At 36.0% G+C, this 14,503-nt stretch overlaps 2 protein-coding genes and 1 non-coding gene across 9 annotated transcripts in view; 1 reads left to right on the top strand and 2 right to left on the bottom strand.

Annotated features, from left to right (window-relative positions):
- LOC137155058 (acyl-coenzyme A synthetase ACSM3, mitochondrial-like) overlaps positions 1-8,628 on the top strand; it is a 25,449-nt gene extending 16,821 nt beyond the window's left edge. For 4 of the 7 annotated variants that reach the window (XM_067551006.1, XM_067551000.1, XM_067551002.1 and 1 more), the window contains 6 exons: positions 207-287; positions 1,170-1,271; positions 2,751-2,878; positions 3,015-3,129; positions 4,042-4,161; positions 6,264-7,226. In XM_067551006.1, the coding sequence (XP_067407107.1) occupies positions 207-287; positions 1,170-1,271; positions 2,751-2,878; positions 3,015-3,129; positions 4,042-4,161; positions 6,264-6,350 (633 nt within the window). In that variant the 3' untranslated portion in view covers positions 6,351-7,226. Of the gene's footprint in view, positions 1-206; positions 288-1,169; positions 1,272-2,750; positions 2,879-3,014; positions 3,130-3,703; positions 3,978-4,041; positions 4,162-6,263; positions 7,227-8,499 lie in introns of those variants that run through there. The other 3 variants (XM_067551003.1, XM_067551004.1, XM_067551005.1) reach the window with 3 other exon arrangements.
- On the bottom strand, positions 3,383-3,570 carry LOC137155352 (U2 spliceosomal RNA). Its single transcript, XR_010920439.1, has one exon. It is a non-coding gene; the product is annotated as a U2 spliceosomal RNA (small nuclear RNA).
- Positions 7,178-14,503, bottom strand: ERI2 (ERI1 exoribonuclease family member 2). The gene is made up of 8 exons (XM_067550999.1): positions 14,468-14,503; positions 14,305-14,388; positions 13,564-13,691; positions 12,576-12,732; positions 11,606-11,706; positions 10,573-10,654; positions 9,866-9,954; positions 7,178-9,652 (listed from the first exon to the last, which is right to left on the bottom strand). The coding sequence occupies exons 3-8, from the start codon at positions 13,630-13,632 to the stop codon at positions 8,300-8,302; spliced, it is 1,851 nt and encodes a 616-aa protein (XP_067407100.1). The 5' UTR covers positions 13,633-13,691; positions 14,305-14,388; positions 14,468-14,503; the 3' UTR covers positions 7,178-8,299.

Here is a 14,503-nt window from a genome sequence, read left to right as displayed (position 1 = left end):
TGGAGCTGTAGGCATAATTCTGAGGGCAGATTTTGGCCTATAGACATGTTGAAAGTATGATTATAATGAAGTGTTAATTGTTGTTTCTCAGAGAAGGCGCTATATACTGTAACTTTATTTGCCAGACTAGTTGACTATATTAAATATAAATTAAAAACGGAATAGCTGGGATTGCAGTTTACTTTTTTAAAAACCTTTTGGTATAGGTGCTGGTTTGTGGAACGTTCAAGGGAATGAAAATTAAACCAGGGTCTATGGGAAGGCCGTCTCCAGCATATGATGTCAAGGTATTATTTATCATATCTTTGAGCCCGAGGGACATTTTTCTCCAAGCAAGAAGGTGCTGATTTCTCCTCATGGAGGTTCAAGCAAGTCTAGGGAAGACAAAGAGAGGAGTTTTTTCTTGCTGAATCATTTTTCGTTTAGAACTTCAGAAAGGCAGATTCTTCTATTGCATTATATGGATTTTCAGTAGATAGTCTGTGAAATTTCTTGCTGGGTCCTAGGTAAAAACCAGCCAGTCAGTAGAGGAAACAAAACTAGGTTGCATTTATTCTTAAGATAGGACCCATCTCTGGCTCTCTCTCTTAAAAATCTTTCTTTTGGGGGAGATTTTAATAGTTACATAGAGACGAATATGATAACAAATGAGAAACTCTCTCTAGAAAAATGCATATGATACATTGAACTAGATATATGTGGTTTGAGTGACTGAACTATATCCCTACACCATTCTCACTGGAAGAGTTAGTTAGAGGATATTGGAAAGGAATGATCTACTGGTTAGACCAGAATTGCTGGCTCATATTCCAGCACTGACTTGCTAATACAGACAAGTCTCTGGGCACCTTTCTGTGCTTCAATTTTCCCCCTGATCATTTGTTATTTCCTTTTTGCTCACTTAGGTGTTACTAAGCTTAATTAATGTTTGCATAGTGCTTTCGAATCCTCAGGTGAAAGGTGCTATGCAAAGTACAGTTACTTAGTATTTATTAGTCTTCTGTTTCATTTGGGAAGTGAAGCTGGCTTTGCTGGTTATAGTCAATTCTATTAATGATTTCTTAAATTCAGTGTTTCAATGTAAACATGCAGGTTTTATTAGTTTAATGAAAATTATTGTATAAATTAAACACCAAAGTAATAACACAGTGTATTTTGTTTGGGTTTAGATCATAGATGAGCACTGCAATATTCTGCCTCCTGGAGAAGAAGGATATATCGCCATCAAAGCAAAACCTATGAGACCTTTTTGTCTTTTCACTCGATACATAGTAAGGAGCTTTCCAAATTAAGTTGCACACCTGTTAAAAAATTCCTCATAATTTCTGAACAAAAAGATTATAAAATCCAATTACTATTCAGACATTGAAATACAATCCTGATTATGAAATTAGACATTATTATTATTTGTATTTGTGATAACTCCTCAAGATTCCATCCCCGTTGTGCATGGTGCTGTACTAACGCAACAGAAAGATGATCTCTGCCTCAACGAGTTTACAATCTAAGGGCATATTTACATTGCCAGCAGCACTGTTGACAGCGCAGGAGCAATTGCAAGATCGATTGAGCAGCAGTGGAGACCCACTCAATCGATCCAGAAATCAATGCTGTTAATCCACCCCCCGCAAGAAGAGTAATGTTGCATCAACTGGAGGGCATTTCCCATCAGCACAGCACAGTGTGGACGCCACAGTAAGTAGAAATTAGGAAGTCGACGGGAGATACGCAAGCTTCTCTATGTAGCTTGCGTATCTCCCGTCGACTGTTGCCAAAACCTGCCAGCAGTGTAGACCAAGCCTACGTATCTACAAAGTCTCTTTCATACAGACTGTACCCCGCAACAGTTTACAAAGATAAATACTACAGCTACATGGATAAATAATAGCAAAAGAGGAAAACTAAAAGAATTGTCAAGTGAGATCTATTTTCAGAACAGATTTTCACTAAAGTGAAAAGATACAGGAAGGCTATTCCAGATGGCAGGTGCAGTAGAAGGCTATCACACTAACAGGGTCTCTCTTAAAAAAACTCGAATATGATACATTGTATGGTAGAGAGAAAATGCTAAATAAGAAGCAACATGCAACTTTCTTTTTACTGCTAATACAGAGTAAATTAAAAGCTAACATCTTTTCATTTATTAAGACCAAATGTGACCAGGCCATCCCAGTAGTGCAGTGAGAGCAGGGGAGGAAATTAATGCCCTCCAACCAATCCAGGAGTCAGTTTAGTTAGCTTTAGAGGGAGCTGCATGCACCCCTTCGTTAGCCCAAATCACATCTTTTTTTTTGATAGGGGAGAGGGGAGACAAAAAGGAAAATAAGGGTTGGGAAATGTTCCCCCAAATAAACTTAATATGGTAGGCGAAGATGCATATTTTGGGTAGTTCGTTATGATTAAAAACACAATTCTAAAACCTAGTCAAAGACATAAACCACAACAATTATATATTCACTTCCCATCTGTTGAGTTTTATTATTTTTATTTCCTGAATTATGGGCTGTGTATCAATCCAAAATTATGAATATGAACTATTTTTGAAAAAACATCTAGTTGTTAGAATCTGCTGGTACTTTACTATGACATGGACTATTCAGCAAGGCTGAGTTTTTGCATGCTAAATTATGCCATAATATAAATTAAATGCTGGAATAAAATAAGTATCAGTTTCCTACATACAGTAGAGTTTAATTTCTTTTATTTGCAGGCAGTTTAATATTTGTCAAATACAATTTAATGTTTACTAGGATGATCCAGAGAGAACTGAATCAACATTTCGAGGAAATTTTTATGTCACTGGGGACAGGGGGATTGTGGATGAAGATGGATACTTCTGGTTTGTTGGAAGAGCTGATGATGTCATCAATTCTGCTGGGTAACAATTTGTGTGTGCATCCATTACAATGTTAGACTCAAATTATGCCAGCACACAGTTGAATGTATGTTTTATATGCACACTTTACCAACTAATAAATATATATAACAATAAAAGCCTTTTCTTCATTTTACAGATATCGTATTGGACCATTTGAAGTAGAAAGTGCGCTGATAGAACACCCAGCAGTAGTAGAATCAGCTGTTGTCAGCAGCCCAGATCCCATCAGAGGAGAGGTAAAGGATTTAATTGTGTTTGGACTTTTTATACAAATATGTATTTTTAAAAAAGCCTAAAACAGAATCCTAACGCAACTGGAAAAAAGCTTACTTTTATATACTCTCAAAATTACAGGAGAAAATTCTAGCAATATTTCATCATAAATAAGCCAAAATCCTAAAGAATTCAGAATAAAACTGTTATAAGACTCAGCTTAAAAGAAGCAGTACAAAGTCAACCTTGTTAGAGAAACACAGTTAAACTAATTCTATTTTTTTAAACCACAAAAGTCTCCCCGTTTCTGGAGGTACTGCAATACCAGGTCGATGCATGGAGTAGATGGAGCGAACTCCTACTATTCCATCTCCCTGTTCCAAAAATCCATTTAATATATAGTCCTCAGAGAACATATCAGATATTAAACTGATAAGAACAGATTTAAAAGTTTGATTAAAGCTAATGTTAAAATTAATGTTCAAAAATAGTTGAAATGTTCATCAAAGCACTCAGCCCATTTTTAATGTTTGTCTAGACACAGGGGTGTCTGAAGTGGGGCAATCACTGCATAGCCAAGTGATTGCAATCTTCTCTCCATTTTATACGTAGGTGCTGCCCAGAGAAGCCCCACATTCCAACATGCCATATCGTCATCTGAGCAGTCATATTGCTTATATAGTTTTTCATACTGGGACTTATAGTTCCTAGAAGTTGAAATTGCAAATTAAAGATAAGGATGGCTGCAATTTACTCCACTTTCTGCATATTACACATAAACAGCTGCCAAACTCAGACAAATTGTTAATATGGCACTCACCTTGGAGCTGTTCATATCTGTACTGTAAATTAATTAATTTGTAATTTGTCAGCAACTGAATTTTGTTAAACATTAAGACCTTGTACTGTATTATGTGCATTTTGTTTCATTAACATTTAATCTTTTTAAGGTAGTGAAAGCCTTTGTTGTTTTGGCATCGGACTATGTTTCACATGATCCAGAAAAACTGATTGATGAGCTACAGAACCATGTTAAAAAGGTCACTGCCCCATATAAGTATCCTAGAAAGGTAAATGCTTAAACATAAGTATTTTAAATAATTACATTATAATTAGTCAATAAGTGGCATAAGAGAACTTTATGTACAAAAACTTTATTATACCCCGCCCCCACATACAAATCATAAGCAAGCTTGAGAGGTTTGGATTTCTATCAGTAAATGTTGGTAAACATTGATTTCATCATACACACACAAACCAAAAAAACATTTCCATCAATGATAATCTAAATGTAAAGGCAAGCAAAGTAAGAAAAATGCTGCTTGAGAACTTGAGTTTGATTTAAGGATATTTCCTTTGTATATTTTGAAACATGATGTTGACAATTTGTGTTTTAACAGTTATAAAGTTTTAACTTTTTGAATCTCAACATCTACTGTCATTAAATAATTATTGTTTGACCACCCCATAATTTTCCACAACTGTGAAAAATGCAAGTAAATCCAAATAAAAAGCTTAAAACCCATAACTTTGTGCACTGTGAAAACTGAAATTGATAGAGTGAAAAAATTCTTAAAACTAAACATTGATATCTGTCAAAATTATTAAAATTACAAATCAAATTCTGCCAAGCTTAATCACAAGAATGTAATGGAGGACAGGTGGTGAATTATAATTCTAACACCTCACAATGTTTATTTTATTAAACATACGATATACCCTTTGTAGATGTTCATATACCATAGTGATGAGGATGGCATAGCAACCTAGAAAATGGATAGGAAGTAAGGGGGCGCAAGAGAGCACATGCACAGTAGGATACAGAACCCTGAAAAAATACACACTTACTTGGGAGCTGTGATTCCAGTGTTGCCTCAAAATGACAGCATTCCTATCTTAAATAGGTTCTCTTAACATTATCCTTTTGCCTTCTCCAGACTCACAATTTTATATTTGCTCTACTGTAAGGGCCAATGGATATTTGAAACAGAAATCCTCGCCCTTTGCCCCCTCAGCAGGTCAACAGCAAATATGTTTGTTTAAATTTCATAGTTCTACCTATCTCCACTTTACAGTAAAGAATTTATAGTAATGTTAAATTGAATTCTATGATCTAGAAATAGTGCAGAAAAATCCTGTGCTGCAGACTCTAGAGTTTGTATAACATGGTCTGGTAGAATATTTGCCATTCATATTAATTCTATAATCCATTTAGTCCACATATATATATTTTGATGTTTGCACTGAACAAATCCTACTTTTTCTGCAGGGTTCAGAAGGCTAATTCTTTAGCTTTTCTACTGCATGGAAGGGCCTTGTATGGCCACATCTATAGGCTCTCTAGGTGGTGGCATAAAGTGATTTGTCATAATACAAACTTACCAACCACAGACCATCCTCAAGATGAGAAGGGCAGAAAAGCTGAAGACGTTATTGAAATCTGATGCTGAAAAGCAGCTACAGAATGGCCACACTGACATTCAGTGACCTGCAGTAGCTAGAAGAGCTGTCCCAAAGAGCTTCCCAACACGATGTTCAGTTATTCTGGCTGGGCACTAGGAACAAGAGTTGCCCATCAGAGAACAAATTACTAAACCAGGGACACTTATAGTAACAGTGTCATAAAGACACAAACTAATGGTCATTATTTCAAGATGAATTGAAATATAAGTGGCTGATGTTTTAAAGTCTACCACTTTGTTTAATCCAGTTTTGGGAGATTCTTCAGAATAATAAATTTATTCAAACTACACATTTTCCTATGGTGGGAAACCATCTAGCAAAATGTTTCCAACATAAATATGACATTGAATCAAACTGAGGAACAGAATCTTTAAGAGTTTGATACTAAAGTTTCAGTACATCACAAACATCACTTCATGATCATAGGCCTACAACAAACCTTTAAAAGCTAAAGTCAAGGATTATTAATAATCCAAAAATAATCTATTTTTCCATTGCTTAAACTTCCCATTGCTGAGACTTTTGTCCATTTAGTTAAAGTTCTTATAATAGATACCAGGGAAAAGGTCCTCATTTTCCATAACTGGATCAATTTAATGTCTATGTCTGTAAAAGTGAGGTAAAAGCAAATATTGTATGCAGAGAGAGCAGTTTAATCTTTCTCTTACTATATATTGTATTAGTTGTAGTATCTCCTCTTTTCCAATAGGTGGAGTTCGTTCAACAGTTGCCAAAGACAGTCAGTGGAAAGATCAGAAGAAATGAATTGCGCCAGAAGGAGTGGGGAAAAGCCTAGAATTGTCTAGTATTTATGTTCCATAAAATGGTCTTATAACAATTTTATTTATTGCTGATATATGATGCCATTTTTTGTTCTCTTGACCTATTACAAATGTTACAAATTTAGAGGCTCATCATGCATTGTACGTACAAATAAAATGTACTGACTTTAGTGAAAATGTTGGCTATGCAAGGTTAGATGCTTGGTGAGCATTCCTTTCACATTTGTTCTAGGTATAAAAAGAACTTTATCATAATTAAAACTTTAACTCCAGTTGTCTAGTTACAAAAGCATACAGGAAAAAATAGTGTACACAAGTCGTAAGCCCCAAACCCGTTTCCAAAACTCCAACCTTAGTAGTACCACGAACTAGCTATTAACTAGGAAAGCATGCTGGGAAAATAGACATGCAAACAAGCACATCTAATTTATAACACCACTATTTATTTCTATAGCATCTTCCAACTCGAAGTGACACTGAAACTAGCTTTTCGGGATAGTCCATATTTCCAGGCCACTTTACTAAACATGCTGTTAAGTTCTGGTACATGGATACCAGGATCCATGATTGCATGCAGTTTAAAAACTATGTGTGGTAGTGCTGGATATAAGAATTTAATAGCAAAGTGGGGCAAATGGTGTATTCTTGTGCATTTCAATATTCAAGATGATCTTCCAGCTCAGAGTTATTCAACAGTGTTCATGTCTGAACTTCTAGAGCAAACAAATTTGAGTGTACCTGCCTGCATTCATTTCCTCCTGTGTTCTGGGCAATCAAGTGTGATGCAAGGCTATCCTCATTTTAAGTGTTAATATATTTATAAAAAACATTTGTAAGGAAAATTAACCTGCATAAGCAGTTTTCTGTATCTATTAGTTTTAATTAATATACATTCAATAAGCATCTCTACTCATTGCTTGCATACTCCTGATTCACAGCTCTCAGATGTTTTTTAGTTCATCCTTTCTACTACAGCCTTTTCTCTTTCTATCATACATTTTTAATGTACCCATAACTCTGTATATTAGTAATCTAGGTCATAGGCATACATTTCCAAGTCAATGATGACCGTTTGTTTCCTCAGCGTTCATGGTAAGCGGTGGTTGGAGTTGATGTATAAAAATACTTTCCCCTAAAATTTCCTTTTAGGGTAGGAAAACCTTCCCAACATTGAGTTTTCACTTATGGAAGTCCTGAAATTTAAGTATTTATTGAGTGAAAGTGGGTGGATTTACAAGGTAGTCTCTGTTATTAAATGATGTTTTGATATCTATAAATACCTGCCTTGACACAACCTTTGACTGTCCCAGATACTATGGTAATGAGCATGAGAATGGAGATAGACTGATAAAAAAGAAATGTTACATCAGCTGAAGGGTTAACATTTTTGCTATGGTATTTAAGTTTATTTACTCAAGAGTCACAGGAATTTAAGTTTATCTTTATTTCATTTCAGTAATAAAGACTATAAAATAATTTTAAAACCATCATTACTACTTTAAGTGTCATTTCTGAGACAGAAAGGGTTAAAGACATATGCATACATTGTAAAGAATTCGTTATATACAGATGCATTTTTAGAAAAATGTAGTCATGTAAACAAAATCTGTATCGTAAACACTGATATTTAAGGATTGGGCTGATAAAATAAAATCTAAAATACCTGATAAGAGAATAAAAACTTTAATTGGGATACCAGCAGCTTATATTTTCATATTAGCCTTGCTAACCTCCTCACATTCTCTCAACTTGTCAATGTCTGTCCTCTGTTGCCACTTTTGCTTCTAGTATTTTAGTGTATGTATCCCTATATGCTTCACAAGTTTCCATTTCGATCTGAAGTAGCCCAGCAAGGTCATTTATGCCCAATCCTCATGAAATTTAAATCTGTGGCATCATTTGCTTATCTTTTTGTAGTACCTATTAGCACATAGCAAATGTTAAGATGGACAAAAAATAATATTCAAGTTCTCATAGAAGGTCTGAGACCCAGATATTTCCTGTGAGAATTTCCTGAAGAATTTGAGCTTATTCCAGGAGACATTAAACCAACTGCAGTAGTGGAAAGAGTAGAAATAGTATTAGTGGTTTTTTCCTTTAGAAGCACATGCTCCCACTTGAAATATCCACAGCCTTTCTTCTTCCCTTCATGTTTTCCAACAGGACAACTGTAGAACACTTTGCCATGATTTGGACCAGCACTGGACACATTTAGTCTTTTAGCTCTTCGCCCACAGTTACATAAGGGTGGAGTCAATTTTTCACTTTTCACAGCTCTTAAAGATTGGTTCTGGCTGACTGAGGAGTTTAAGATAACAGAAGGCACTTTGTATGAACTTGAACTTCTCAAAGGTAGGGACTGATCAGAAGATGCAACTTCATCTTCATGTACAGTGAATGACTGTTTTTTTGCTGGAGGTAAAGTTTTTGGACTAGATGGCTTCCTCTTAGGAGTCTGAGAGAAAGGTATGGAATGATTTCCAGTTAACATTATGCTTGATAATGTAGCATTTACCTTTGCAGATGGTAACATAGAACCATTTAAAGCTTCCTTTTGGGCTATTCCTACATCACAGATCATAGTATTAGGACTTTTGTACACTATGGATTTAGAAGCTTTCAAATGTTCAGTACATTCCCCCAATTGTTTAAAGTGTGAATTCATAATTGCTGGTTCTTTTGAAACCATCACTTCTCCAGAGACTGATAATGTCTCTGTATTTGGGTCATCTTTAAGCTTCACAGAGTCTGTATTTTCTTCATGCTGTGATTCTGGTATTAAAGCTACATCCTCCCAATCAGCCAACATAGATAAACAGTCAGAACTAGTACTTATATCTACATTAGAGATATTAACAGAGGAAATAGTAGTGGAGACAAGCACTAGCCCTGAACCAAGTACTGAAGAGCTACATTTGGAAGTAGAACTAAGATGTCCATTACTTAATCCATTCTGGATGCCCGTCAGTAGATTACAATGAGGAGCCCGTAGCTGTCCAAAGGGAACAGGAAGTCTGCCAATATGTGGACCTAAGGAGCTTTGGGTTTGACCATATTCATCAATCTTTGCACTGCTTCTAGACACAACATGGGCATTTGCAGAGGAACTTGTAGAACTGAATTCTTGCTGGTCTTTTACCTTTACACTGGAGTTTATAACCATTTTATTAATTTTATTGTGTTCATTCTCAGCTACATAGCTGCTGTTGCAAATTCTATCTTTATATGAAGTTTCAGCACCATCATTACTTCCAAATGGATTCTCTTCAATGTTCACGTTCAAAGATCTGGACACTGTATTATTCTTTGGATGTACCTAGGGATTCCATAAACAAATCCAAGATTTTGAAAAATAGATGTCATCAGGTTTTACAAATCAATGTACATGACAAATGAGAGAGTCTGCCAAGGATGCCTTAGATTAAATTCAAATTTAAAATGTTTGTTTTGTTTTTTCAATGAACTCACCTTTTGTCTGCACTCCGGGACTTGAGGCAAGAAGAAAGGAAGATATGAAGAAGTCACTAACCTTATCCAAAGATTTAGTAATTTTCATCACACATCCATCACAGATCATCCTCCAAGCAAGACAGGCTGTATTCCGAGAATCATCCAACCCTTCAGAAGACATATTATCATAATACTTTGTTTGTTATTTTAATGTGCTACTGGGAATAGTAATTACAAATGGCCTAATGACTTAGGTGAGAGCTAAGGAATTTAGTGCTTGTTAAAAGGGATATAGACAACACTGAAAATTATCCATCCACCGAACAGTCACAGCATGGGCTGTGGCAGTTCAAGCTCCCTCACACCCCACCATGAAAGATACAATCTGTGTGGGTGGAAATTTCCCTGATTATTCAAATCTTTAGGGATCTCTCTGCTGTGCCAAATATCAAGATCAAACTATGCTAATCTTTTTTGTGATGTAAACAGATTAACAGCTACCATTTGGTCCTTTTTGCACGAGTAATTTAGGGCCCAATCTTGCAAGTCCTCTATACAAAGCACTGTGATTGACTTCAGTGGGAGTTCTGTGCCTCAACACCTTGCAGAATCAGATCTTAGAAATGAAAAGCCCAGTGTCCTGAATCACCCAGTCCCTATTATTCAGATTGTTTTTATTTTTATAATGAAGAACATTATATAACATGGAAATAATTAGGGTTATAACTGCTGTACTTTGATTAACTTTATGAAACAGATTTTTTAACAATGTCATGTTATACTCACCAGAATGTTCCCGTCCTGCAAATTCTATACCCAGATCCTGCAAAGCACCATTTAGCCCTTGTGGTTTTCTAGTGTAGAAGAGCTAAGAAAAAAAATACATTACTAAAATGTTCTATATTAATCAATTCACTGTGAAGTACACACAATTCCAGAAATATCACCTTAAAACTAATAAATCAAACAAGGACCTAGTGAGGTAAGATAGGTTAAATAAGCATACAGAGATAAAATGACTTGCCATATAACAAGTCAGAATTGGAAAGAACCCAGAACTCTAGTTTCCCAATCTTGTGCTAAATCATGCTGCCTCACCCTCTCAAATTCTTCAGTTACATATTGTACAGTTTGCATCTAAACAAAAGTAACTTAATAGCCTTTGGGAACATTACTATAAATTGCATCAGTCTGTTCATTTCAGTTGTTGTTTGTGGTGTAAATTTCTTTGAAATGGAAAACAAAGTATTCCAAGAAACACCTAATATTTCGTGTTTGCAGAGAAGCAACACAGAATATGCAATTTGCTATAGTAAATGAGAAGTGACTAGAAAGTCATGGATGATTTTACACTAGACAGATAGGAGTATTTTATCATCATTCATTTTTACAATACCAGTCATGCTATTTAGAATGCCCTCACTGGCAAATCCCAATTCTTGTGCCATTTAAGCAGTGGAAGCTCACTCTGTTTTAGCTAGGGAGGGAAAGCAGTAATGGAAGCATGACTGACCAGAGAAGGAAAAAAGCAGGGAGAGCAAGAGAGGGCAGGAAAGTCAAAACAGCTGGAAAATTTCTCATAGGCCTACTGACAGCATAACAAGTGATACAGATGCTTATCGGGTTTGGTCTGTAAAATCAAGCCTTCTAGAATTAAAATGTGTATAACTCTGAAGCATACATCATTCTTTTCTATTGACCTATAAAATGTGTATGGAGGAACAAACAGGTAACCCTAATTACTTGAACATACATGATCTACTTTTGATCCTTTAAGGTGGAGGTGAAAAATTTCCATATAATCTATTGATTCTCTCACCTTGTATGTTGCTCTGAGATCAATCCAGGAGTTTAAAATATCAGGTTTTCGCAGCTGCTTCCTTTTGCACTCATACTGCAAACAGACACCCAGATCCCAGTCTGCACAAGAGAGAGAAAAAAAAACTTTTCACTCTTTATTTTCATGATTACCAAGTATGTGTATTGATCAAATCTAAATAAACTAGAATTTGATAAAAAAACACTTAATAGATTAGCAAGATATACTAACCAAAATTGTTTACAAAATAATCATTGCAGGCAGAATGCTTCCAGTTTTCCTTATATGGGGAACTGACTGGCCAAGTTATTGAAGGCATTACATTTATCTGTTGATAACTGGACCCAAAGTTGGCTTAAATCATATATAAATAAGACAGAACCCTGGCCTGTTAGTAGTTTCCTGCACTCCCATGCAAGAAATACAAACTGAAATGTTAATCTGGAGTCTTGTTTTTCGTCTAGAAGTATTAGAATCACTGCAACTCGGCATCAGAGAAAACAAGTGACATAAATCACTTGACAGTGACCTGATTAAGGAATTATGTTGGACAGGTTCTGAAGGACCTTCCAGCCAGCTGTCTTAACTCAGAAGTACAGTGACATTACATGGTGAATATAAAGCAAAGGAAATGTGGAATGAACCCGGAGACAAAGACACAGGGAGCACCGCAGGGTAAATAATCACAAATGAAATGCATTTCATATTTTTGGTCTAGTCCCAACAATATGTATCATCATCATAAACACACAACAACGTGGCACTGATTGACAGTATATGCTCCCAGAGACCCTGTATAGAGACAGCAGGAATGATGTAAGTCTGAGGCCTAAAGTCAGCACTATGACCCACTACAGAGCTGTGGTACAAAAGTTTGCATTAACACCTGCTTATACAATGCCAGAGTCTAACCCATATCATCAGTCTTTCACTTTTATTCCAGCACAAAAAAACGTAAACTGTTCTTTACCTGACCAAGTAACAAAGGTACATGATTTTGCTTCAGAAACAGAATGGCTTGAAACATCTGAATTGAAAATAATTTTCCTCTCCTTTTGTATCTTTTGAATCCATTTAGAAAACTGTGATAAACAAATGTTTAGAGGAACCCCTTCATCAACTTGATTCTTGATAGGATAGAACAAAATGCACATATAAACATCTGTTAGTATATTCATCTCACGCTTAAACTTCAAAGAACAATATATGCACTTTTAGACTGCCAGAAAAATTATCTTTCTGCACAGCTGTGAACAGGACTGTTTCCAAGATTAAGGTCCTAAAAATTCTTAACTAAATTATAAACCTCCTGTAATGTATATTTAAGGTTAAGATTTTGTCATGGTTATTTTTAGTAAAAGTCATGGTCAGACTGTGGGCAATAAACAAAAATTCATGGAAGCTTATGACCTGTCTGTGACCTTTAGTAAAAAGGTAGGATGGTGATTGATGGGGGACAACTGAAGCCTGGGAAGGGACAAGAGCCTGAGCCCCGCTGCAAAAGGAGATGGGGGGGTCCAGGACCTGACACTGCCATGGCTGACAGCTTGGGTCCCCTGGACACCTGCAGCGGCTCAGAGCTACAAGGCTCCTCGCAGTGGCTGGGAGCTCCAGGGCCAGCAGCTCAGAGCTCTGGGTCCCCTGCTGCCCACAGTAGCTTGGAGCTGCAGGGCCCCCAACCACCCACAATGGCTGGGAACCGCAGGCTTCTTGCGGTGGCTGGGAGCTCTAGAGCCAGCAGCTCAGAGCTTTGGGTCTCCTTCCACCCACAATGACTGAGAGCTGCAGGACTCCACGCCACCCCTGGCTCAGGGCTCCAGGGCCCTCACCAGCTGATAGTCTGACCCCGTTGCCCTGAAGTGAAAAATGTCACAGTGGTCTCTGAAAGTCACAGAATCTGTGACTTCCATGACCTCCGTGACATAATCTTATCCTTATGTATAGTATAAAGACTGTACCTGCTTTATGCCAGTTAAACCAGTACAAAATTCAGAGAGAATTGGATGTTCCTCAGGCTGGACATACATGTGGAATTCAGATTCAATCTCTCCAGTTGAAGTATTTAACAAAACTGCTGGAAATTCAACTAGATTTAAAAAAAAAAAAAAGGTTATTTGTATAAATGATTCAAGTTGCTTTACATGAGAATTTAAATGACATGATTGTTAAACAAACATAGATACTATAAATAAGACAATGTAGCCCCCAGACACAGATTTTATATTAATGGTAAATTTCTCCATTTCCTATGTATTATAAAATATACTATTCTGAATAATAATTATTTCAATATATCACAGCATGAATGTTATTTCAGAGCAAACAAAATGTATTCTAGCAGAGTGTTAAATTAAGCTATTATAGCAAAGAACACTTATTTACGGGAAACTTAAAATTAAATTATTTAATTTTCAAACTAATAGGGTAATTTATGGCCCTATCTAATTTTAATGTAACTGGCTATACAACATTACATGATAGAGCATGACATTTAATAATCTATATTTCAAGTTACAAATGGTTGGTACTTGGATATAGGGTTTCTGACACTTAATAAAGTGAATAATGACTCTTCTTTCCTGTTTTCCTTTTAAAGTAAAAATTCTCATTTTAATTATTGCTATATTACTTTCTAGCTGAATAAGCCAAACATTTTTTTAGATGCAATTGCTAACAGACATTAGTACATTTTCACTTACTTATTTCCTGGCTGTAATGACGTTTGCCATCTTTCCAGCATGTAGACTCAAAGTCAATAATAATTAAATAGTCAAACAATTGCCCTGCAACACATAAAAACACCTGGTAAATCTGTATCAGTCTTTAAAAAATTAAGATATTTACATTAAGGAGGAAACCTACCACTTACTTGACTTGGTTCTAGTCTGATTCTTGCCA

The sequence above is a fragment of the Emydura macquarii genome, unplaced genomic scaffold, assembly GCF_026122565.2.
Source record: "Emydura macquarii macquarii isolate MOO-44397 ecotype Brisbane River unplaced genomic scaffold, CSIRO-AGI_Emac_v2 contig_1348, whole genome shotgun sequence".
Taxonomy (NCBI): Eukaryota; Metazoa; Chordata; order Testudines; family Chelidae; genus Emydura; species Emydura macquarii.
Note: the sequence above shows the minus strand (reverse complement) of the source record. Positions and strands in the feature narration are given on the sequence as shown.

Coding starts and splice junctions, on each gene's coding strand:
- ERI2 (XM_067550999.1), bottom strand. CDS start 13,632: ATGTATGTCCAGCCTGAGGAACATCCAATTCTCTCTGAATTTTGTACT. Junction 10,655..11,605: donor ATCTCAGAGCAACATACAAG/GTGAGAGAATCA, acceptor TTTTTTTCTTAG/CTCTTCTACACTAGAAAACC. Junction 9,955..10,572: donor TGCAGGACGGGAACATTCTG/GTGAGTATAACA, acceptor TGTCTTCTGAAG/GGTTGGATGATTCTCGGAAT.